Consider the following 26,690-nt stretch of genomic DNA (forward strand, 5'->3'; position numbering starts at 1 on the left):
AGAAAGCTTTTGATAAAGTTCCTCATGAAAGGCTCCTGAGAAAATTAAAGTGTCATGGGATAGGTGGCAAAGTTCAGTTGTGGATTAGGAATTGGTTATCGGATAGAAAACAGAGAATAGGGTTAAATGGTAATTTTTCTCAATGGAGAAGAGTAAACAGTGGAGTGTCACAGGGGTCTGTACTGGGACCGGCGTTATTTAACTTATTTATAAATGATCTGGAAATTGGAATGACGAGTGAGGTGATTAAATTTACAGATGACACTAAACTGTTCAAAGTTGTTAAAACGAATGCGGATTATGAAAAATTGCAGGTGGACCTTAGGAAATTAGAAGACTGGGCGTCCAAATGGCGGATGAAATTTAATGTGGACAAATGCAAAGTGATGCACATTGGGAAGAATAATCTGAATCACAGTTATCGGATGTTAGGGTCCACCTTGGGGATTAGCGCCAATACGATGACATCTTTTGCCCAATGTGTGGCAGTGGCAAAAAAAGCAAATAGGATGCTAGGAATTATAAAAAAAAGGGATGGTTAACAAGACTAAAAATGTTATAATGCCCCTGTATCGCTCCATGGTGTGACCTCATCTAGAGTATTGCGTTCAATTCTGGTCTCCTTATCTCAAGAAAGATATAGTGGCACTAGGAAAGTTTCAAAGAAGAGCGATCAAGATGGTAAAGGGGATGGAACTCCTCTCGTATGAGGAAAGACTAAAATGGTTAGGGCTGTTAAGCTTGGAAAAGAGACGGCTGGGGGAGATATGATTGAAGTCTACAGAATCCTGACTGGATTAGAACGGGTACAAGTGGATCGATTTTTCACTCCGTCAAAAATTACAAAGACTAGGGGACACTCGAAGTTACAGGGAAATACTTTTAAAACCAATAGGAGCAAATTTTTTTCACTGAGAGAATAGTTAAGCTCTGGAAACATGTTGGCAGAGGATGTGGTCAGAGTGGATAGTGTAGCTGGTTTTAAGAAAGGTTTGGACAAGTTCCTGGAGGAAAATCCATAGTCTGTTATTGAGAAAGACATGGGTGAAGCCACTGCTTGCCCTGTATCGGTAGCATGGAATATTGCTATGCCTTGGGTTTTGGCCAGGTACTAATGACCTGGATTGGCCACCATGAGAGCAGGCTACTGGGCTTGATGGACCATTGGTCTGACCCAGTAAGTCTATTCTTATGTTGTTATGTTCTAACAATAGACCAATAAACACAATTTTGCCATACTAGTTCTTTACTTTTAATTGTGCTTCTACTTCACTATCTGGGCAGTGTTTGAGGCATTGACAGCATACTGGTTCAAAAAGGCCATTTTGTCAGTGTATGTGGCATGATATTTGCTGGCACCGTAGGAGGCTTTGAGCTCATTCATCGTGGGCAGTGGCTAGGACCAAGGGGGAAGAATAATTACTTGGTAACTGCCGTTCCTTGAGTGGAGCTAGACAAGTCACTGCCTGATCTGGAGCTTGACTTTTGTTCAGGAACTTGTTGGTATGCTTATGTGGGGGGGGGGGGGGTGTTGGTTTGTGTGCTGTCTGTTAGCCGATGGGATGCAGGAAAGTAGCTTATTCAGTTTGCAGACTTCTGTAAATGGTTCCACTAGGGTGGAAAGTAGGGCTATTTATCCTGGAGTGCAGGTTTGCACAGCACCACTTTGAAATTCTTTACCTCCATCTGCTGATACAAAAACAAAACCCATATGTTTGGACTGATCTGATTTGACTCAAATTATCAGAAAAGCAGTTACTCCTTTCACACAGTGTATATTGAACTGTAGAGTTATTTGCTGGAGGGTGTGGTTAAGGCAACCAAGATAGTGAAAAGTTGAGCAAATTCCTGGAGGAAAGTCCATATGAAGGCCCTTCTGAATTCCTGGTATTGAACGATGGGAAATAGATCTACTTTTGTGTTCTGCTCATGATTGATAGGCTACTGTTGGACAGAGAGAGAAGATGGCTGGGTATGATCAACCGTGATCTGACCTAGCATGACTAATAGTGGTCTCAGACAGCCCTGGGCTAAAAGTATCTGTTAAAAAAATGTATGTTTCACATGCACTTGCAAGAAAAGTTTACTAGTCTGGTCATATTCATAAAGCATGAAATGGAGGTCAAGAGTACAGTGTTGGAAAAAACTCACCTAAAATCTATAGATCTGAAAACAAACTCCAAAGGATATGAAAGTTTGTCAGAAGTTGGTTATTTTTGCCTCTCTTTAGGCCAAAGTGCAGATGCTGGACAATCTTCTGGACATTGAAGTTGCTTACAGTCTTTTGAAAAGTGGCACAGAGGATGGCGAGAAAAGCCCTATTGACATCAATTATGAAAAGCTGAAGACAGACATTCAGGTAAGTAGAAGAGGAATTGTTTGGATTCAGGGCTTGAGTTGGAAAAATAGCTTTAGTAATTTTCAGATTAACTCTTTAATTGGCAGATGGTGAAAATGGCTGCTTTAGGTAACTTGATGTTGAATTAGAGCAACAGTGCCAAGTAAGAGGCATTTGGAGATGCAGATCTCCCATAAGAGCCATAGAAGTCACATGTTGCCAAATAAAGGATGTCCTTTACTGTAGAAGTCAATAATCTCTTCCCAAAGCATGCTGTCAGCTATGTGACAGCACCCTCTGGATAGGTGCCTTTCCCTATTACCCTAGGGTACCTATCAAATTCTTGCTCATAACCTCTCTTTCCCCAGCCTTCAGCAAATCTGTCTTTCTTGCTCTCTTTCTCTAACACCCTGCCCCCTTTACCTGTTTCTTGCTTCAGAAACAGCTTCTCTTACCTCAGCACAACAATCAGGGTCTCCACAGGCTTGAGCCCCACGGTGAGAAAGTTTGGGAAGTTCTACGATTTTGAAGTTCCATGAAACTTGAAACCAGAAGACTTTCTGAACTTCCTGCACTGCAGGGCTCAAGCCTATGAAGCAAAAGGAGGGAAATTTATTAGTGGTGAAATTTTTAGGTGTTATGGTAATCTGGCACCTGGGATTTGTCGAGCTCTGCTGTATATGTAGTTTTCTAGTATTTAGGAGAACTTTAAGAATGACTATTAGTGGTGAGGACCAAGCAGTGGCCTGATCCTGGCACTGAAGCTGACTACTGTAGAACACAAACTCAACCAAAGGAGAGAAGGTATTTTCCAAAGAAGTATGTTATTTCACTTTCTTTTGTTCCTCTAGGTCATTGCGAGAGACTCTGAAGAAGCCAAAATCCTGAAGCAGTATGTTAAGAATACGCATGCAGCAACACACAACACCTATGACTTAGAAATTGTGGATGTGAGTTGTCTTTATGGAATTTGCCCTCCTAGATTGGTAATGTCATGGTTTTAACTTAAAGGGTAATTCAAAATACTAGTACCAGATTTGGATACAGCCAGGTGAAACACTGGTGCACCAGGCTTTTTCCAAACAGTTGGCAAAAACGACTACACTTGGTGTGGAACAGGCACGTGGGATCTCTTAATTGATGCTGCAGATGGCAGACTGGATGGGCCATTTGGCTTTTATCTGCTATCATGTTTCTATATTTAAGCTTTGTGGATTACTTTTCAGGCGAGCAGAAGGTATTTAATTTTTAATCCCCCCCATAAACAGATATTCAAAATAGAACGTGAAGGAGAACGGCAGCGCTATAAGCCATTTCAGGAACTGCACAATCGTAAGCTGCTCTGGCACGGTTCCCGCACAACCAACTTTGCAGGTATTCTATCCCAGGGTCTGCGCATCGCTCCACCTGAAGCTCCTGTGGTAAGCAGATATTACATTTTACAGACCCTCAAGTCTAATGTAATCTAATCTAACATGAGCATCTGCATTTCGCTTTACCAGCAAGCCCAAGGCGAATTACTATAGAAGAGTAGGAAGAACCCCAAAATATTAAAATACAACAGCCCACATGTACAGTCCCATATTCCCGACTACTTATTAAATACTAAGCAAACAGATGACCTTTGACTGTCTTTGGAAATATATGATAACATGTAATGTCATGAATTCTGCGTGGTAACTTATTCCACAAGTTGAGGTCGCTTCCTTTCAAAGATCTCCATCTAGACAATTTTCTGATAGCTCAATACGGAAGAAATATTTAGTCTTAATTTCCTGCAAAGATTTATTCTCCCTTAGGGCCAGGTATAATGAAATTCTTAGATTCTTACCCGCTAATTTTCTTTCTTTTAGTCTCTTCAGACCAGCACAGACCCACCCCTGTCATTTTTTATTTGGAGTTTTTTCGCGGAGTATGGGCTCCTTTTACGAAGGTGCGCTAGCATTTTTAGCGCATGTACAAGATTAGCGCATGCTAGCCAAAAAACTATCGCCTGCTTAAAAGGAGGCAGTAGTGGCTAAACACACCTTTGTAAAAGGAGCCCTATGTTTTTTTTTCTGCAGTGTCTTTTTGTCTGGGTTGACAGGGGAGATTAAAAGAACAGCGGCGTTTGGTTCGTCTGGCAAGCTGTGGGGACGCTTTTGAAGGTTCTTAATCTAATCAGTATCCAACAGTATTTCTTTCTGTTTGTTGCTATTCTCTTTCTGGGAGTGAAGTTGCAGTTATAGGCCTAGATTCACTAACTTGGCCGATCCGAGGCAGGCCAACTGATTCACAAATGGAGGCGATACAAATTAGGGCGATTGGAGGCACGACCCCCACCGACCACACGGATCACTGGAGAGTGATCCTTGAGTATGTCTGTAGATGGTCGGCGCGTGCTCACCTTGACGGAAGAAACAAAATAAGAGAAATTGACTAAATTAAATAAATAACCCTTCAGAGAATGAACCAATTTTGAAAATACGCTCAGAAAAATGAACTCTGAAGAGGGGGAGGTTACCCCCTCTTGGGACAAGAGTTTACCAACCAGTCATAGCATTTATAATATAAAAGGTCACTCTCCAAGGTGATATAGATACTCATATGTCTTTGACTTCTTGAAATATAATACGAAATTTTTTTTAATTTTTCTATGTTGGTATAATTGAGTAAAATTGCATTCAGTTGTCACTGGAACATGAGAAAAACCTCGCTTATCTTGTAGGAGGTGGTGTGATAGAGTCCTATAAGATAAGTGAGGTTTTTCTCATGTTCCAGTGACAACTGAATGCAATTTTACTCAATTATACCAACATAGAAAAGTGCTAGAGCTATGTCATGCTTGGATCCTCTGGCATAGGAGTGTCAGCATCTTTTGGGTCAGCCCAGGGTGGATTCTTGACCAAGTGCACCTCTCTTCCAAGTGAGGGGGTTGTGGTGTTGAAGGATATGGTCCTCGGAAAACATTTTAATGCAGTTACTTTAGGTATCAAAGCTGCTGCGGCGATGTCTTTTGTTGCACAGGCCTGTCTCTCTCGACTGCTCAATCCTGCATTTGATATATAGGATTTGCCAGGATTCTGACCCCTTATGTCTTTCCATGTGCATTTACTCATACAGATTTGCAAGGAACTAACACAGATTCCAACCTCTTAAGATTCCAGATTGATAACAAAGAAATCTTTTTCAGGGAGAGCAAATTGGAGACTAAAATTAAAAGAATATAAAAAACTAATATCAGTAAAATACACTAATTTTTACGCACAAAAAATTGGTTCTCCAGACACCAACACTAGAAATCTTTTTAAATTAGTCAAATTAGTTAAATTCTCTACGTCATACCTTTTCCCGCCCTACCTTAGACTCCCCACCATCGGCCAATGCCCTGGCCGAGTTTTTCAACAACAAAATTATCAATCTGAGATCCATCCTTTTGGTCAATACAACCAATCATTCGAACTACCCAGTTGCTCAACCCATAGATGAACCTAGGGTAGGGAATAATTTTACTACTCCTAACTGGCAACAATTCTGCAAAATTTATTCAAAATACGTTGACTCCTACTGCAAATTAGACTGTTGCCCACCAAATATTATGAAAGTTGCTTCAGTTACCTTCAAAGCCAAATTACATAATTGGCTTTCTTCTCTACTACTGTCGGGCACTTTTCCAGAGCCTTAGGCCAGATTCTGATCAATCCAATCGTAAAAAATCCCAAGGAATCTATTAAGTTGGCATTGAACTACAGACTAGAGAATGACAAGGGGAAAAAATCTGTCCCCGTCCCCGGCCCACCATCCTCTGCACCGCCCCGTCACCGCCGGTCCCGTCACCGCCATCCCTTTCACCGCCCCGTCACCACCATTGCCATCCCATTCACCGCCCCGTCACCGCTGCATCCATATAAGCCTTAGTACTGTAATATGCTTATTCCTTTGTTATAAATCAAAGTTCCTGCTGCTGAACTAGAGAAAGAGATGTTCAGCTGGCAGGGCTTTGTTTATAAATTTTTATCAACACAACTAATATACTACTTTATCCTAAAGCAAAAAATAAATAAATAAATATAAATTTTTTTCTACCTTTGTTGTCTGGTTTTTGCTTTCCACATCTTCTCATTCAATTCCTTCCATCCACTGTGTGTCTTCTCTCTGCGTCTTCCATTTGCTGTTACTGTGCCTCTCCCTTCACCCCCCCCAATTGATCTAGTACCCATCTTCTTCCCTCCGCTCCCCCATAGTCTGGCATCTGTCTTCTTCCCACTCTGTCTTCCACATTTCCCTTCAGGGTCTGTTCCTCTCCACCCTCCTTCAATGTCTGTCCTATTCCTTTCCACCACCACCCTTCCCTCCCTCCTTTATCATCTGTTCCTTTCTACCACCCTTCAGCTCCTCTCGCGTGGCCTATCTATCTACCTTCCTCCCTCTTATTTTCATGGCACGTTACAATGTAATTTGTGCAAGCCACTGGAGCCTGCGAGCTCGGTCCCTGTCCCATCCCCACAAACCATCTCGCTTCTGTGCTCCTATTTTCCCCATTTCTAATATCTCCCCTATGTATCTGCCATTGCCCCCCCCCATGTCCATATACCATCCCCATGGCATGTCCCCTTTATGTCTCTGTCCCTATGCCCCATGCACATAATTTCCCCTCTTTCTGTTACCTTCCTGTGTCCAGATTTCCCCTATCTTCCTCTTCCATACTAGTGTGTCTCTTCTTTTCAAACCCATCTAGCTTTTTCCCCTCTTTTTTCCCCCCCCCCCTGCTTCTAGTATCTGGCTCACCTGCCTGTCCTTCCCTTTCTTTCCTGCTGTGGGTTTTTCTTTCCGTCTTCATCCCCTTGGCCCAGACTCCTTTTCCCTTTCACTCCCTCCTTCCAGTTTGAGGCGGGAACATGAGCGATCGCACGGTCCCCGCAGCTACCACCCGCCTGCCCAATCGATCCTAGTGTTTAGCCAGCTCTCTCCCTTCTCCTCACCTTAGTTTGTAGGTTTTCTTTTTCGGCGACCTGCACGCTTTCCCAAAGAGCCGCGCATGCGCGGCTGCTCAGTGTTCAATCTTCTGCTTTGCTGCAACTTCCTGTTTCCGGTTGCGTCAGAGCAGAAGATCGAAACTGAGCAGCAGCGGGTGCACGGCTCTTTGATAGTGTGCGGGTCGCCGAAAAAGAAAATCTACAAACTAAGGTGAGGAGAAGGGAGAGAGCTGGCTAAACACTAGGATCGATTGGGCAGGTGGGTGGTGGCTGCGGGGACCGCGCGATCCTTCATGCCTCACTGCGGGGACAAGACCATTCACCGCTCCACGGGGCAGTGAATGGCCTTGTCCCCATCCCCGCAGCAACTGCTATTTTTTGTTCCCCGTTTCGGCGGGTTACCCAGTGGGTATACCGCCACCATGTCATTCTCTACTACAGACCCATCGCAAGCATTCCATTTTTTATAAAGCTGATGGAAGGTCTGGTTAACCAGGACTTAGTAACCTATCTGGATAAATTCAGCATACTGCATGACAACCAGTCAGGTTTTTGTTCCGGGTTTAGCAAGGAAACAGTTATTGCCTCACTGCTAGATTCCCTCCATAGCTTATTTTGTCAGGGTACAAGTGCATTAGTCTGGCAATTTGATTTAAGTAATGCCTTCGACTTAGTCGATGATGTCATCCTAATTGAATGCCTGGAGTCAATTGGACTTTCGGGTAATGTGTTAACATGGTTCCAGGATTTTTTGAGTAACAACAGTGTTTACAGTGACAACAAACAATTCCTCAGCTGGGTTAACTCATGTGGAGTCACGCAGGGTTCTTCCCTATCCCCTACACTATTTAACATCTACGTAGCCTCATTGGGGAATCTATTGCAAAGCTTAAAAGTCAAATTTTACATCTATGCCGACGATATCTCTTTAGTTTTTCCCCTAACAAACCTGACTTCTGAGACGAAGAACCATCTGGCATCTATATTAAAGCAAATTGATCAATGGATGGCCAAATTCTAATTGAAACGCAACTCAGAAAAAAACAAATTCTTCATAGTAAGCCCGAATGACAAACTCAAAGATTCTTCAATTTCCTTGAATGGTCAAGTCTTTCCTATTGTCGATTCCATAAAAATTCTGGGAGTGACTCTGGACCATTACCTTACTCTAGAGGCACACACGGAGTTATTGGTTAGAAAAGGCTTCTCGACATTATGGAAACTAAGAACCATCAAGAAAACCATTCAAAGACTCCGAATTATCCAAAACTCGGCAGTATGACTGATTTTTGGCATAAAAAAATGGGACCATATAACCCCCTATTATAAAAACTTCATTGGCTGCCCCTGGAGGCAAGAGTCCTGTTCAAATTTGCCTGTCTTTGTTTCAAATCCATTCTTAGTTTGGCCCCTATGTATTTGATCTCTCATTTCAACTTGGATTGTTCTATTAGGCCTACACGCAGAGTCCACATGTTCACCCATCCAACAATAAAGGCCTGCCGATAGAAAAGATACCTGGATAGAACACTTGCTTTCCAAGCAGGCCAAATGAACAATTGGCTGGGTAACATAATTACGTTATCCTCATCCTATCTAAGTTTTAGAAAACTAGTAAAAACAAACTTATACAACTGATTTGTAACCTAAGAACTCCTATTGCCCTATCTCTTTATACTCTAACTGATTTGTAACCCAAGATCTCTCAAACCCTTTCTGTACTCTGCTTACATGTATTGATGACTTTACAGTGTGCCTATTCTCGATGATTGTTCCAGCTCTTCTTACCTCTGTATCCTGCTTACATGTATTCTATGACTTTACATTGTGCCTATCATCGCTGATTGTCCAGCTCCTCTTATTGTAAACCGCTTTGAACTACTATGGCTTTGATGGTATATAAAAATAAAATTATTATTATTCTTCTCGATTTTAGAATCTGCTGCTGGCAATGTAGATTTTCGGGAAAGGGCCAGACGTATTACAGGATTAGAATAGAGCCCAGTGGAATGCAGCATATGTTTAAACATCACCTCTCTCACTAGACATTGTCAACTCCAGTCCCTGGAGACTCCCCAACGGCTGGATTTCAGAATAGCCAAAAAAAAAAAAGGGTGCAAATTGCCACAGTTGTTTATATTCATTATCCCGGGACAAGCAGGCAGCCTATTCTCACATATGGGTGATGTCATCAACGGAGCCCCAATGCGGAAGCCTCGCAAGCAGACTTGTTTGTAGAAACTAGAAGTTTTGAGTCAGCCGCACCGCATATGCGCGACTGCCTTCCCACCCAGCACAGGGCGCATCTCCTCAGTTCTCAGTTTTCCGCAGAGCCGAGAAGTCCCTCTTTGACTCTCTGTGTTTAACTTACTTTGTGCCTTCTCTCACCGCGCTTTGTGTTATTTTTCTTCACGAATCACTGTATTTAGTTTATTTCTCGTTTAAAAAAAAAAAATTATTTCTTCCATTCGGCTGCAGCCCAGGGGCTTCGACCTTGCAGCCGCTGTTTTTCCTCCTATGTCCCGACCAACAACAGGCTTTGAGAAGTGTTGCCAGTGTCAGCATGCGATTTCTCTTACGGACCCACACAGTAAGTGCCTCAAGTGCCTTGGGCCAGACCATCACCCGAAGTCGTGCGAGCGCTGTGTTAATCCTCAACCTCGAGCCATTAAACGTCGTCTGCTTTCAGCGGAGAAGCTCTTTGGGATGGATTCGACCACTTCTTTGACTCCAAAGCCAACCTCGATCTCACCTTTGACCGAGGGTCCTCCTGCCTCCACTGCTTCGACCTCGAGCCTCATCAGACTTTATTCGTTTGCAGCGGCTCTTTCCTTGACGTCTGCTGTATCTTCCCCTGTATCCTCAGGTCAGATAGCTCAGCAGAAAGTTCCAGCGGTGGTGCTTAAGGTGCCTAAGACTTCCAAGTCGAAGCACATTTCCACTGCCTCTGTGGAACCTCCAGCTAAAGCAGGTGGTCCGGTTTCAGATGCGGATCCATCCTTGCCGGCTTCTTTCCAGACCATGTTAGAGCAGCAATTCATTCAGTTCCTCACTAATATGGGACCGAAGCTTGTTACTCTAATCCAGCCTGGACATTCTGCAGACTCCCGCAAGGTCGAGCCTCTTCCTGTGCCTCAGATTGAGACGACACACTCTATGCAGGGAGCAGAGTCTCTGCAAGTGTCTGGTCTGGCATCTATGCACGTAAAGCAAGGAGCAGATTCTTTGCAAGTGCCTCGACAGGAATCCTCTCACTCCATACAAGGAGCAGAGTCTTTGGGGGTACTTCGAGGTTCCTTCATCAAGCCTCTGGAGCTTCGATCCACAGCTTCCAGCCCCATCCATTCCTTGGTGCCATCGACTGCATCCATCTCCGGGGCGAAGTCTTCTCGAACTTCGAGATGTGCTTCCAAGTACCGTTCTCACCGACGTTCGAGGTCTTCATCGAGGCATACTTCCAGGCATAGCTCTTCTTCCAAAGAGCGTCCTTCTTCATCTAAGCCTCGATCTACACCTTCCAGTTCTACTAGACCACCGACTCCTCAATCGAGGTCTCCACTTCCAAACCTCGAGGACTCAACAGTTTCGATTGCTTCGTCCATGTCTCCCTATTCTTTTGATGCCTTTTTTCCGGCCGAAGCTTCATCTTCGACCCAGGCTGCCTCAACGACTTTGAGTCCTTCTCGAGGCAAGGCATTGGCAGATCAGCTATCTTTCTCCTCTTTTCTTCGTCAGATGGCTATCGACTTGGACCTTCAATTGGATGCTGGTTCCAAATACTCTAAGGAGTATCTCGAAGTCATGCATCTTCCTCAACCTCTGGCAGAGTCACTTAAGCTTCCTCTTCACAAGCTTTTGTCTCAGACTTTAAGCAGATGCCTGGAGACTCCTTATGCAATTCCATCTGTTCCAGGCAAATTGGACTCCAGATATAAAACTCTCCATTGCAAAGGATTTGAGAATTCACAATTATCTCACCAATCCCTACTTGTGGAGTCATTCTTGAAGAGATCCCATCCTTCCAAGGTTTATGCTACCGTTCCTCCTGAAAGGGAAGGGAAAACTATGGACAAATTCGGACATCGCACCTATCAAAATGCCATGATGTCCTCTAAAGTCCTTAATTACAATTTTCATTTTATAACTTATTTTGAGTTCCTCATAGCTCTTTTGCATAAATTTATCCGTTATTTAAGATACTCAAAAGCACTTTGAATTTCAAGAAGTTATAGCTTCTCTATCACAACTCAGATTACATCTACTTCAGTCTTCTTACGATGCCTTTGAGTTGTCTGCCAGGGCGGCTGCTTGTTCTGTAGCAATGTGCCGCCTTGCTTGGCTTCGTACCATTGACATGGATCCTAATCTTCAGGACCACTTGACTAATATTCCTTGTGCAGGCATTGACCTCTTCGATGAATCTATTGAGGCAGCCACCAAGAAATTGTCTGAGCATGAAAAATCCTTTGCTTCTATTGTCAGACCTAAGCCAAAGCCAGCTCCTGCCAAGCCTGCACGTCCTCCTCCTATTTATCAGAGGCGTTTTGCTCCAAGAATGGCTCCTTGCACTCGCCCTCCTCTTAAGAAACAGCAGGCTTGCTGATTCAAATGCCCCCTCATCAGAAGGTCCTCGACCTACGTTTGGGGCACTCATCTCAATGGTATCCGTACTCAAGTCCACTGGACCAGTATAGATCGTCAGTGTCGCATCAATCTGTTGGAACTAAGAGTGATTTTCAAGGCTCAAAGCTTTTCAACATCTTGAAGATCAGGTAGTCCTCATTCGGATGGACAACCAAGTCACCATGTACTATGTCAACAAACAGGTTTGGGACTGGGCAATCCACCACAAAACCTTCCTCAAAGCTGTCTACATCCAAGGGGCGAAAAATTGCTTGACGGACAACTTGAGTCGTCTTCTGCAACCTCACGAATGGACACTCCATTCCTCGCCTCTTCATCACATTTTTTCACAATGGGGAATGCCTCAGATAGATCTATTTGCAGCTCCCCACAACCACAAACTGCCTCAGTTCTGCTCTAGGATCTATTCTCCTCATCGCCTCGAGGAAGGTGCTTTTCTTCTGGAATGGACGAATCTCTTCCTGTATGCATTCCTTCCATTCCCTCTCATTCTCAAGACTCTTGTCAAATTAAAGAACGACCATGCCACCATGATTCTGATTGCTCCTCGGTGGCCGAAACAACCTTGGTACTTCATTCTACTTCAACTCAGCAGCAGGGAGCCATACCTTCTACCAGTTTTTCCTTCTCTACTTACGCAGAGTCAGGGATCTCTGCTTCATCCCAACCTGCAGTTTCTACACCTGACAGCTTAGTACCTCTCAACATAACTCCTCTTCAGTTTTCTCAATCTGTAAGAGACATTTTAGAGGCTTCTAGGAAACCTACCACTAGACAATGCTATCATCAAAAATGGACTAGATTTTCTAGGGGGTGTTTTTCTCACGATTCCTCCTTGTCTTCTGTTTTAGACTACCTTTTGCACTTATCCACCTCTGGCCTCAAGTCTACATCGATCCGAGTCCATCTTAGTGCAATTGCTGCTTTCCATCAGCCTATTGAAGGACAACCCCTTTCTGCTCATCCGGTGTTTCCAGATTTCATGAAAGGACTTTTCAATGTCAAACCTCCTCTCAAACTGCCTCCTGTGGTTTGGGACCTCAATGTTGTTCTTGCTCAATTGATGAAGACTCCATTTGAACCAATGTCTATGGCTAATCTGAAGTATCTCACTTGGAAAGTGGTGTTTCTCATTGCCCTCACTTCTGCTCGAAGAGTCAGTGAGCTGGTACTGATCCACCTTTCACTGTGTTCCATCATGACAAGGTGGTTCTACGTACTCATCCTAAATTCCTACCCAAAGTGGTTTCGGAATTTCATCTCAACCAATCCATTGTTCTTCCAGTGTTCTTTCCATAGCCTCATTCTCATCCTGGAGAATCAGCTCTTCATACTCTGGACTGTAAAAGTGCTTTGGCCTTCTATTTGGAACGCACCAAACCACTCAGAACTGCTCCTCTACTTTTTGTCTCCTTCGATCCAAATAAGTTGGGACATCCTATCTCTAAGCGTACCATCTCCAACTGGATGGCTGCTGGTATCTCCTGCTATGCCCAGGCTGGATTACCCCTACAGAGTAGAGTCACAGCCCATAAGGTCAGAGCAATGACAGCTTCAGTAGCTTTCCTCAGATCTACACCTATTGTGGAAATTTGCAAGGCTGCTACTTGATCCTCGGTTCATACTTTCACTTCTCACTATTGTCTGGATGTTTTCTCTAGAAAGGAGGGCCATTTTGGCCAGACAGTATTACAAAATTTATTCTCCTAAACTGCCAATACTCCCACCATCCCATTCTGGTTAGCTTGGAGGTCACCCAAATGTGAGAATAGGCTGCCTGCTGTCCCTGGATAACACCTGTTAAGGTAAGTAACTGTGCTTTATTGATATTCTGAAACACAGCCTGTTGGATATTGACAACCTCTGTTGCTCTCAGTTATCCTTTATTACTCCCTGAGAGCTGCCATTCAGGTGGGGCTTTTGTGCTCATGACATTACATGTGACAGATTTTAGCTGAACTATAAATCTGCAGCTATAATATTCATTAGACAAGACCAGTCCATCAGCATAAAAACTGTAAGCATCCTCTCTTGCTATAAATTAAACAAATAATGAATGAGAGAGCCTATAGAAAGAAAGTTTGTTAGATGCCCTTTGTTACTTTGGTTGACCTCAATAAACATGATATACAAAAAAAAGAAAGTTTGTTAGAGTAGACCTTTGCATCAGATGCTTGGATTGCTCTTTCTCTTAGTGGCCTCTTAGCCCAATGACAGTTTACCCCTTTGCTCATAGCAGGCTACCATGTTTTACCAACCTCCTTTAAATTTATCTCAAGTATTACTATTGCAGTGCTGTGACCAAGGAGTGAAGATTGCAGGAACCAGTCTCTCCCCCAGCCCTCACCATGGGCAGCATTTCTCCTAAACACAGAGAAATTACTTTGGCCTTGGAGTTTTGATATGTTAACATGGTTCTCATTAACTGAAACCCACTTTATTGTGTTATTATTCCTTGGATAGGTATTTTGATAGGAGTTCTATTAAAATTGCTGTTGTCATGAAACAAAGGGCTTATGAATTACTCATTTTTTATTTTTTCTCTTCCCTCCCTAGACTGGCTATATGTTTGGCAAAGGCATCTATTTTGCAGACATGGTCTCCAAAAGTGCCAACTATTGTCATGCATTCCCTGGAAATCCCATAGGCTTACTCTTACTTGGCGAGGTGGCCCTTGGAAACATGTAAGTGATGTGCTTTCTGATCAGGGTGACTGTTTTGTGTGAAGTGTTGTGCCAATAAGACATGTTCTTGTACAATCCCTCTGGGGGCTGAACTTGTGGCTCTTGCGTCCTCTTTAGCCTTGGCTGCAGGGGTAATAAAACTTGTTCCCTCTCCTCTAGGCTATCTGCCTGATAGCTTCCTGTCATGCTCAGTTTGTTCCTGCAGCCTCGCTGCATGGGTGAAATCAGTTTCTTCTGCTCATGATTTGTTTTCAATTCCTAGTCTTTATTTGATTTATTTTGCGGGTTTGCCCAAGTGCTGCAGATCAACTCTGTGGGAGTGATCCTTCGGCGGGAGATCGCAGACATTTAAAATTTTGTCTGCTTCTGGAGGGTGCTCTGTAAGCTTAAACTGCAGTAAGCCCTCTGAACAGCCTGCAGATTGGATCGGGTCTCCAGGATCGGAAGCCATCTATCCCCTGGTTTGTCCGCAAAGGGGTAGAGCGCAGGCTGCTGCGGTTCCACGGAGGTATACCGGGATCGGAACCGGACTGCGTGTCTTCCCTAATTTCCCTGAGGGGCTCCTGGTGGTCGTGATCTGTGGTGACAGAGAAGATGAGGCGGTCAAAAGACCTGAAAAATCCAGTTTAATCAGCTCCTGAGGTACTGATCTCCTTGCTTGTACTGTGTATTGTGGGCTGCAATAGACTTTCATTGCAGCACATGTCTCTATGGTGCCTGTGAGTCACAGAGTTTGGCGATTTTGGGGGGTGCTGAAATCAGAGTTTTGGGTGGTTTCCCTGCATGCCTTGGTCACCTTCACCTGTAAAATCGCCATTTTTCGCAGTTCCCTGTGTTTTTCCTGGGCAGTTTTAGGGCAAAATCGGCACCCGTGGTAGCCATCTTGGATTTTCTTTAAAGTTTTCAAAAGTATATTTTTTGGACTTAGAAGCTTCGTTTTTGCTTCAAACTTCACATATGGCCACCTCAGTACAGGATGGCATGAATTCATGCCGTAAATGCGGCAGATGGCTGATGGATTCGTAGCCGTGTATCATGTGCGCCGTGGCCCGTGAGGGATTCTGCACTATTCTTTTCCGGAGAGGACCTGTTTTCCTCTGATTCCACTGGAGACACAATTCCAGCATCCGGGATGCCAAAATTGGGCTCTCTATCAGCTGAATTATGTGTTTGGGTATTTCCAATTGCACTAGAGTTCTCCATAGTTTAATGTAATCCACACTGTCAAAACCTTTGCTGTAGTCAATGAAGCAAAGGTATAGGAGTTTTTGGTATTTTTTGTTCTTCTCCAATATTCATCTAACATTGGACTAGGACTCGAACACAAGTTGATGGCACCTAATAACCTTTGTTGCTCAGTTTCTGCTTTCTTCATCTTGTCATTTTCTTCCTTCCATCCACTGTCTGCCCCTTCCAGAAACTGTCTGCCAACCCCCTTCCATTTTTCCATTTCTCTTCCTGCCCTCCCCCGCCCCCTTGGTCTGGCATTCATCTTCTTCCCTCTGTTCCCCTCACAGTCTGGCATTTCTCTCTCCTTCCTTCCCCCTCTCTCCTCATTTCCTCCAATCAGATCTGATATTTCTGTCTCCTTCTCCCTTTCCCTCATGGCTCTGGCTCTCTTCTCCATTTTCTGTTTCTGTCTAAATTAAATTCTCTCTTACCATTCAGTCCTCAATTTCCCTCTTTTCACTGTGTCTACCCACAGATTGCCACCACTTCCCTCCACTGTCTCACTAATGCTCTTCTTCCCCACATCCAGCATATGCCCTTTTTCTTTATTCCCTCCTTCTATCCAGTATGTGTTCTCTTTCTCCACTTCCATTCAGCATCTGCTCTTCCCTCTCAACTGACATCCATCTGCTCTCTTCTCTCTCTCCCTTCTCCCCACTTCCATCATCTGCCCCCTTCTTTCCTTCTCTTCCTGTACCCCAATTCAATCACGTTATCCTGACCCCTCACCTCTGCTGCTGCTTTCCCACATGTTCCTGATGCTGATGGCACAAGTTCTCCCCACTTCCATCATCTGCCTTCTTCTCTCTTTTTCTCCCTTCTCCCCTCTCCCTAATTGGCCCATATCCCTCCTCCTCACCTTCACGGGTCACCTTTCCAATGTTTTCTTTGTCTAGGGGATACTTATAAAACAAATTGGAGAAATTATTTTCACTCACTATACAATTAAGCTGTGGAATTTGTTGCCATAAGATGCAGTCAAAGCAATTAGCTTAGCTGGCTTTAATTCGGGAATACCCCAAAACTATTATTAGTTATGTAGTTGGGTATGAGTAATACAAAACAAGTACTCCCTGGGATATTGTTGGCTATCTGTGACCTGGATTGGCTACTGTTGGAGACAGGATGATGGTCTTGATGTACTAGTCTAATCCAGTCTAGCACATCTTATGTTTTTATGTTCCTTATAACACAAAATTATGCATATGAATGTACAGATTAATGCCAGATATATGCATAAAAGGCAATTTTATGTTGAAGCACTATTTTGCAAATCAGTAGCATAGCTGGTATTCAGTGGCCCTAGGCAGAAGGACCAAGATGTGCCCCCTCCCCCCCCCCCCCATGCTCAGCTACTTACCCAGCTGCTGGGTCTTCCACAGTTAACAGCATAGAACCATGAGATAATGCAGGCTATAAATATTTAAATAAATCATAGACAGTGTTAAAGGTTATCTTTCTGGCCTAAGGGAACCTTTTCTCTGCCGCATCCTACGCACAGAAAGTTGGATCAGCATGGCAGAATATGACAGAGGAAAAGTAGTGTTTAGTGCTGTCTGTGATGCTGTAAATATGGAGAACCTGATGCGCAAGTAAGTGGCTTAGCATGAAGGGGGTGCTGGACCTTGGCACATGGAAGGGAAGGTTCAGCTACAGTCAGCCCTGGGCATTTGAACAAGCTCACTTATTTTGTTTTGTTTTACTTTTAATTGTTATTCTGGATAAGGCATTAATTTACTAACACATCTTGATTTACTGAGTTGACCATTATAGAACCTCAGCTGAATGGTTGTTTAGTTGGAGGCCTTAAATTAATGATGTTCTGCCGAAGCCTTCCTGCCTCTATCTGTTGAAATGAAGTGTGGGTTGCCGAAGGATTGCAACTCTCCTTTTCTTCCATTTTGGAGATCAGCATTGTGGCTTATTTTCTTGGCTGTGTTTGGGCTCCGATTCTGCCCTAATTTGCTGTTCTGACTCCTTCTGCTGGTTGGCTGCGCTGCAGAGATTGCTGCTTGCATCAGGTCCTTCTTCCATCTGATTTGTGACACCCGAACCCCGCCAACATTCTCACCACGAGACGACCAACAAGCCTCCCTGCAACGTCGGCAGCCGTAGCACTTTAAACAGGCTGCTTCGGGGCCTTCTCACGCTGGTGAGTCTCTCTGCCACGTCACTGATTATGTCATCAGTGACACGGCAGAAAGAAGGCCCCGAAGCAGCCTGTTTAGAGTGCTACGGCTGCCGACGCTGCATGGAGGTTTGTTGGTTGTCTCGCGGTGGGAGGTTCAGCGGGTTCGCATGGGAGGGAGAGATAGGAGGGTCAGTTCAGATGACGAAGCAGCTGCCGGCAAATCCAGCGAGAGATCATGATGGGCTAGTTAAAGGTAGAAATGCCTGGACTGCGAGGACCCAAATGGCCCTAAAAGCACCGCACTGATGGACCCTCCTGACCATTGTGGGCCCTAGGCACGTGCCTACTGTGCCAATCGTTTAATCTGGCCCTGCGCGCCGGGGTCAGCCTGTTTCTAATGCTACCATCTCACGTTGGATACGTGTAGCTATTTCTGCTGCCTATGTTTCAGCAGGGAAGGAGCCGCCCCTTGGGGTGAAGGTTCTGCTCTACCAGAGGCTTGGCTTCCTCTAGCGGTTTTGCCTGAGATTTGTAGGGCGGCCATGTGGGCTTCGATTCATGCCTTTACTGTGTTTTACCGGCTTGATGTGGCAGCTAGGGGTGATGTGGCCTTTGGTGCTTCCGTTCAGGCGGCGAGCTCATCGGGCCCCCCTTAGAATTGGGACTGCTTTGATACGTCCCATGAGTTCAGCCTCCAGAGGGATTGTACAAGAATGAAAGATTAGGTTTCTTACCTCTGCTAATCTTCCTTCTTGTAAATCTCTTCTGGAGGCTGAACACCTGCCCATCTGTTTTGTCCAATTTGCAGATCGCCTCTTCAGTTACTGGTAAGCTGGATTACTGTTTTTGACCAGACTCACTAAGAATTCCATACTTGTTCCCTTAGGTTGGGTTCAAGGGTAGTCGGGGTTCCTGGGTGGGGCCCCATCTGATTTTCAGGTTGTGTCTACATTAGGTGGATTTCTCTGTTTTGGAATTTGTACATGTTAAAATTTCTATTTCTTATATATATTAGAAAAAATGTTGGCCTTTTTTGGCTGTGGTCTCTTGTGTTTGATGTACTCATGAGCAGAATTGACTGGTAGTGGGAGTTCCCACACCTTCTTCTCTTTTTCTGTTTCCTGTTTGCACTAGATATCTCTGGCTTTTCGACAAACTGAGCATGACAGGAAGCACCAGGCAGATAGCCTAGAGCAGGGGTGTCCAATGTCGGTCCTCGAGGGCCGCAATCCAGTCGGGTTTTCAGGATTTCCCCAATGAATATGCATGAGATCTATTTGCATGCACTGCTTTCAGTGCATATTCATTGGGGAAATCCTGAAAACCCGACTGGATTGCGGCCCTCGAGGACCGACATTGGACACCCATAGCCTAGAGGGAAGGGAACAAGTTTTATTAGCCCTGCAGCCGAGGCTAAAGAGGATGCAAAATCAAGTTTCAAGTTCAAGTTTATTTTAATTTGATGAGTCACTTAATTTAATTTTTACTAAGCGAGTTACAACATGGAAAAAAAATAACATATTTTAATATAACGTTTAAAAATTTTAAAACAACAGTTAAGACCAACAGACTTACAGACCAACCGAGACACTAGGTAAAAAAAGGGCAGAACTACAATTCAATATTTTTTAGAGTGCAGGAGAGAACCATAAATGGAAAAACATTAGGGGGGGAGAGGTTCAACCTCCAGAGGAGATTTACAAGAAGGAAGATTAGCAAGGTAAGAAGCCTAATCTTTCAATCTGCTGTATGTGAATGGGGGAGGTGGCCTGACATCCTAATGTAACAAATGAGGTACCAGGTCACTGAAGCATAGAGCAAGCCTCAACTCAACAAATGAGAATGAGGCCAGAAGTAAGGTGAGATGCTCTGGGTGGGGGGGGGGGGTCCCTTTTTTACATTTTATCTGAGGTTATGATGTCTTTAAACTATTCTCATTCCTCAGAGAAACATAGTAACCTGAGGGGGTGCACTGCCAACAGAATAGCCTTGCCCACAAGCAGACACTCAGATTTTGTACAGGATTTAATATTATAATCTGTACCTCAAACTTATTTCCATGTTTGTTTTATTTTTCTATACTGTTCTCCCAGGGGAGTTCAGAATAATTTACATGAATTTTTTCAGGTACTGAAGCATTTTCCCCTGTCTGTCCCAGTGGCTCACAATCTATCTAATGTATCTGGGACAATGGAGGTATTAAGTGATTTGCCCAGGATCACAAGGAGCAGTGTGGGTTTGAATCCTCAACTTCAGGGTGCTGAAGCTGTAGCTTTAACCACTTCCTCACACTTTATATTGTTGTTGTTTCTTTGGGGGTTTGTAGCTGAACCAGGTTCCTATTTATTTATTTATTTATTTTGTATTGGGACTGTGTGTGTATGCACCTGGCCTTATCTTCTTCCTAAGCTGAGAGATTCTGTGCAGTGGCAGCACCACACTTGAGAGCTTGTGATTGTAGAACAGTACTGCACAGTTTGGGTGTGGGGGAGAGAGATTACAGGGAGCAGAAGCCACGGGAATATCTGCAGTCTTTGTTGGTTCACCACAGCTCTTTTATAGGAAGTCTGGGCTAAGAGGAACATAGGGCAGGCTTTATCTACAGCCTAGGTAGAAAATAATATGTCTTCTAATAAATATATCTTTTTTTTTAGCTCCCCTCCAGACTGGCATAGAATGGATGGGTTTACATTCGTCTGCCAAGTTATATAGACTGAGACATTGACTGTTAGCTACAGTACAAGTGGACTGTGCAGTCCCATCTACAATCAGTCTGTTCTCAATCTCCAGCAGGTGGGGTACTAAGCTTGTGCGGTTTGTGCTGAGGTTTGTTTGGATCTGCTTAATGAATCTTTCTTGTCCCTTTTGCTGCCAGACAGAGCTTTGGGGACTCTCTTGGAGGTCTTGCCGACCTCAGGGGTGCCACACTCGGAAGGGTTGAGTCCCTTCCTGCATTTCTCCCACCTCCTCTCATGTCTTTGCTTTAGAGAAGCTTCAACTGTACACCTGGCCACCTGTTAGGCACAGATTACAGTTTAGAGAGCCAGTGGAGTCTGCTCTCTTGAGACAGCTGGTGAGCTGTAAAAAGAAAAAAGGAATAGGAAATAAAAGAACTATTATAAAAGAGGGCCTGAGGCTGCCATTTTTATACGTCGTTGTGCATGGGTCTTCGGCACGTTTGTTATGAGCACTTCTAAAAAGCAGTGGGGGGGTTTTGTGGGTGCTGAGCGATAGATGCGGTTAGCATGTGCACACAGTGTTCTGGCTGCCTTGAAGGGAAACCAGCATGGGCTTCGGGTGTCTGCATGCAGGGCTCCCATTCGCACGTGCACCAATTTTCGGCGGGCTGGTGGTGGTGGTGGAGAAACCCAGGCTCCCCCTGTTCCCACGCCAGTGGTTTCTCCCCTGCCGGCGGTCAGGGAGATTCAGCATTGCTGACCACCAGGAGGGGGAGGTGTTGGGGATTCCCTTACACTGCAGCAGTGGCTGTAGGTGGTCCTGCTTTAGTGGCAGGGTCTAGTCAGGCCTCATTGCCGCTTCTTCTTTCAGGAGACAGTTTATCAGTGGGCCTTCCCTTGGTTTTGGCGGGAAGCGCGACTTAAATGTGTCTTCTGCTGTGTATTCAGTACTATCGCTGGGGGTTTTTTGCTCTGCTTTTGTGTTAGTCATGTACAAGGCTTATTTAAAAGCAGCTGGGGGTTCTGCTTCTGTTCCGGGGTCTTGGTGTCTTCTGGGAGGGGAGGAGGGGTTATACCTTCCAAGGCTGCCCATGTTCAGTCTCCTGCTCCGGCTGCCTCTGTCCAGCCCCCTCTGGCATCATCCAAGCGGCCACAGGTGGCTTGGGATGTGGATCTTTTTATGGCTGATACGGTTTCTTGGGGTGGACCTTCAAGATCCTCTAGGGCAGTGTTCTTCAACCGCTGGTCCGCAAAACAATCTTACCAGTCCGTGAAGGATTTGGGTCCCCGCCACAACAAAAGGTGCCGGCGTCAGCTGACATGCAACTTCCTGTTGCAGTCGCTATGCCGGGACTCCTGCCTTCCACCGCCAGGACTCCTGCATGTATGCCTCCTGTTCCTGCCTTTGTCTCCGCACCCCCAGACCAGCAGTGGCAGCTCTGTGTGCTTTTAACTTCGGCACACAGCTGCCCCAAGCAGTAGTTTAGCTGCGGTTTCATGAGACAGCCTCGGGGCCTTTGCTAGGTCGGACTGCTTCGATGATGCGATGTGAGCCGGCCTACCAAAGGCCCTGAGGCTGCCTCATGAAACCGTGGCTAAACTACTGCTTAGGGGCAGCTGTGTGCCGAAGTTAAAAGCACACAGAGCTGCCACTAGCCTACATAGAGGAAACATTTGCTGGAGAGGGAAGGGAGAAGGGGTACTCCTTGACAACGGAGGGGAATCGGGTACTGCTGACAGGGGAGGAGGAAAGGGAGAAGGTGTACTCCTGGACAAGGGAGGGGAAGGGAGTACTGCTGACAGGGGAGAAGGGATAGGGAAGAGAGTTGCTGTTGGATAAGTGGAGGAGGAAAGGGAGAAGGGGTACTCCTGGACAAGAGAGGGGAAAGGAAGAGAGTTACTGTAGGATAAGGGGAGGAGGAAAGGGAGAAGGAGTACTGCTGGACAGGGTAGGAGGAAAATTGGAAGGAAACAGCTGGCAGAGAGATTAGAGGAGGGGATGGAGTCAGGATGGAATGGAGAGATCAGATGAGGGAAAGGGGAGAGACAGAGGAATGAGAAAGTAGAGAGAGATTGATGCTGGGAAGGGGGGTTAGATGAGAAATAAGGAGAGAGGGACAAAGATGCTAGATCTGGTGTAGGAGAGATAAAAAAGAAGAGAGCAGAATGAATCATGTAAAAAGGAGAGAGGGCACAGGCTGGATGGAGAGGGGCATAGAAAGAAGGCAGATACCATATGGAAGGAGGAGAGGGCAGACAGTAGATGGCAGGGGCAGATGCTGGATGGAAGAGAGTGAAAAGACGATGAAAGCAGAAACCAAAGATGACAAAAGGTAGAAAAAAATAATTTTATTTTTATCTTGTGATTAGAATATATCAGATTTGAAATATGTATCCTGCTAGAGCTGATGTTAGACATATCTGGGGAGTGCAAAGCCCAGGCAGTGCTTCTTTAGCTTCCAGCTGGCTTAGGGCTGTCTCTGATCAGGGGGCAGTTGCCCTAGTTGCACTCCCCCTAACACCATTCCTGCCATGTGTGGCTGCGGTATTCTGTTAGCATGATATTTGTGTAACATTCTGTAATAATTTGGCTTATTCAGTTTTCTTGATAGTAGAGGGGATATATGTGAAGGGGAGTGGAGACGGGGGTTTTGTTGATCTTTGCCCTGTATTATTTGTATTTATAAAATGACAATTGTACAGAATTTTGTTTCTTTTTATACTTTAATAAAATATGTTCAATATAAAATCATAACTATTTGAGGCTTGTGCGGATGGGATCAGATGGTTTGCGGGACCGAGCTCGGGACGGAGCAGCGATGGGTTTTTAAAAAAAATTTCAGTCTTAGTAGTTTGCCAGTCCACGAAATAATTATTTGATTTCCGCCGGTCCATAGGTGTAAAAAGGTCTATGATGATGTGGATGGAGGATTTTTGGAAGCACTGGTTGGCGAGGATGCATAGGTTGTACGCATTTTTCACCAGGAAGAACTGCAAGAGCTTATTCTTCAGGTGTCTTTGGTTTTACGCTTTGAGGAGGAATCTAAAGACCCCACCTTGATCCCTCTGCTGCAAGGGATCCGGTCAACATCTTGCTCTTTTCCTATGCATCAGGATATTCGGAATGTGGTGTATGCTCATTGGAAGATTCTGGATGTGCCTTTTCGCTTGGTCCAGTTCATGGCCAGGCTCTACCCCATTCCTGATGGGGATAGAGATACTTTAAGTCTCTTGTGGTTGATGCAGTGGTCTCTGCTGTTGCTCGAAGACATACGGTGCCAGTTGAGGGCAGTTCGGCCCTGAGAGACCATCAGGACCGTAAGATGAATGCTCTTCTTTTTGATCCAGAGTTTTGATGTGGCTGCCCTGGCTGTCCAGACAGCAATTTGTGGTGGTTTTGTAGCCCGGGGTTGTTTCCAGTGGTTTAAGTGGGTCCAGGACCTTGAGTCAGTTGACAGGTCCTTTAGTGGATCAGGCGCTTAGAGCAAGATTGAGCTTGGCGCTTCTTATCTTTCTGATGCCATGTATGATCTGTTGTGGGCCTCAGCTAAGTCCATGGCCTTCGGAGTAATGACCTGCCGTACCCTGTGACTTTGGGGTTGTTCAGCGGATGTGGCATCAAAGTCTTAAGTTCAGTAAATTTCACTTTCATGGCCCCTTTCTCTTGGGGAAGGAGTTGGATAAGCTGATTCAGGCCTTGAGTGTTTCTAAGGTGCCTCAGCTGCTGGAGGATCGACTACGCCAGGCTTCACAGGGTGGTACCACCCGTGGGCGTTTGTGTGATTTTCGTAGGTACCGTTCTGGCTGGGGAGTGGCCCCTTTTCCTTCCAGAGGTTGCTTCTTTTAGCACATGTAGTCCTTTCAGGGAGCCTACTCAACCCAATGACTTACTGCCAGTCCTTCCTGCAGTGTCATTCGGAGCCAGGTTTTGGGTGTTTTACCGGGGATGACCAACATCACGACAGATCAGTGGGTCCTAGAAGTGATTCGGGACGGCTTTGTTCTAGAATTTTCCCATCCTTTATCAGATTGTTTCTCTTCTCTCCTTGTCAGGCAACTTGGAAGAAGAGGGCTTTTTGGCAGACGCTGCTCAGGCTGCTGGTGTGCAAATTGAAAGCATAGATTTGCTCCCTGATGGATTGTTGATGCCCTCTAGTGCAAGCTTTTCTGGAACTGATCAGGTGGGCTCGAGCTCACATGCGTCCTCTTCAGTATGTGCTTCTTCAGAGATGGTCACCCCAGTTTCACGATCTGGACTCTCCTGTTCCTCGTTGGGGGTTAGTTCGTCACAACCTACGCTGGTGGCTACTGTCTTGCAATCTGGTTCAGGGAGTAAGTCTCAATCAGCCCCAGTGGACAGTGCTTCTCATGGATGCCAGTCTCTCTTCAGTTGGGAGGCTCAATGTCTCGGTCGCTCGGCTCAGGGAAGCTGGTCGCTGGTGGAGGCATCCTGGTCGATCAAAGCCATTCGGCTAGCATTGGTGGAATTCCAGTCCTTGCTGGAGGGCAAGTCAGTTTGAGTTTTCTCAGACAATGCCACAGCGGTGGCTTATGTCAATCGGCAAGGGGACACCAAGAGTCATCTGGTGGTGCAGAAGGCCTCTCTTCTTATGAGTTAGGCAAAGCCTCATCTTCTGGATATCTCGGCTTCCTATTTAACCGGAATGGATAATGTACAGGCAGACTTCGTCAGCTTTCGAATTGATTGTTCAGGCATGAGGCCGGCTGATCATGGACCTCATGGCAATGAGTGTCAATGCCAAAGTGCAGAGTTTCTTCAGTCGGCACAGGGATTTCCAAGCCAAGGGGCTGGAAGCTCTGGTGCAGGCTTAGCCGATGAATGGCTTGCTGTACGTATTTCTGCCTTGGCGGGCAGAGTTCTTCGGATTGCCCAGCATGCAGGCCACGTGGTTCTCGTGGCTCCGTACTGGCCCAGGCACCCATTGTACGCAAATCTGATTCATTTGCTCATGGCAGATCCTCTCCCGCTGCCCCTCTCGCCTGATCTTCTGACTTAGGGTCACATTCCAATGTTCGATCTGGGTTAGAGAATGACACGATGACTGTTACCTGCAGGAATGGGGCGAAAAAAAGATTGGTGAATGGCCTTGTCCCCGCATTAAAGTATCTGCCACGTGTTTCCCCCTTCCCATCCTTCCAGGTCCCTTTTGTCTTATGACTTGGCTCTTGAAAGGGAAAGCCTAAGTAAGAAAGGTTATTCAGATAACCCTCTTGGGTTTTCTGAGACTTTCCACCTCTTGGGCTTATGTGCGTGTTTAATGTCTTTTTGAGGCGTGGAGTAGAGAATGACATGGGGACAAATTTGTCCCCATCCCCGCAGGAACTCAATTTCTCTGTCCCGTTCCCATGAGTTTTGTCGCTGTCCCTGTCCCATTCCTATAAGCTCTGCCTTAACCACACAAGCCTCGAACACTTATGATTTTAAAGTTTCTGGGGCTTCTGCAGATGAGGACAGAGCTTGCTGGAATGGGGTAGGTACAGGAAAAGAACTCGCGGGGATGGGACAGGGAAATGAGTTTATCCCAGGACAAGCAGGCAGCATATTCTTAACACATGGGTGACGTCACCGACGGAGCCCTCGGTACGGACCTTTTTAACTAGAAGTTTCTAGTTGGCCGCACCGCGCGTGCGCGAGTGCCTTCCCGCCCGACGGAGGAGTGCGTGGTCCCCAGTTTCTTCGTTTCCGCGGAGCGAAGAAGACGCGTGTGTTTTTTCAACGGCCGTTGAAACCACTTTTTTGCCTTCCCGCTCGCGCTTTTTTCCTTATTTTTTCTCTCTTTACCTTCGGGTTTATTTTTTCTTTGATTTGCAAAAAAAAAAAAAAAAAAAACTTTGCTTTTTCCCTTTTTTCTTTCGTTTTGCCCCGGCGGGGCCTGTTGCCAGTATACAGGCCTCGGGCTTCGATTTTGCGGAGGCTATCTTTCCCTTCATGCCCCCGCAGGTCGGTTTTAAGAAGTGCCAGCGGTGTGCACGCCCGATCTCCATAACTGACCCACACAATTGGTGTTT

The 26,690-nt window shown here is 45.4% G+C and overlaps 1 protein-coding gene across 1 annotated transcript in view; it reads left to right on the forward strand.

Annotated features, from left to right (window-relative positions):
- The window catches only part of PARP1 (poly(ADP-ribose) polymerase 1), a 244,306-nt gene that overhangs the window by 198,488 nt on the left and 19,128 nt on the right, over positions 1-26,690 (forward strand). The window contains exons 17-20 of the mRNA XM_033939243.1: positions 2,231-2,359; positions 3,190-3,288; positions 3,607-3,759; positions 14,494-14,621. Coding sequence (XP_033795134.1) covers positions 2,231-2,359; positions 3,190-3,288; positions 3,607-3,759; positions 14,494-14,621 — 509 coding nt within the window. The remainder of the gene's footprint in view (positions 1-2,230; positions 2,360-3,189; positions 3,289-3,606; positions 3,760-14,493; positions 14,622-26,690) is intronic.

The sequence above is a fragment of the Geotrypetes seraphini genome, chromosome 3 (genome assembly GCF_902459505.1).
Source record: "Geotrypetes seraphini chromosome 3, aGeoSer1.1, whole genome shotgun sequence".
NCBI classification, from domain to species: Eukaryota; Metazoa; Chordata; class Amphibia; order Gymnophiona; family Dermophiidae; genus Geotrypetes; species Geotrypetes seraphini.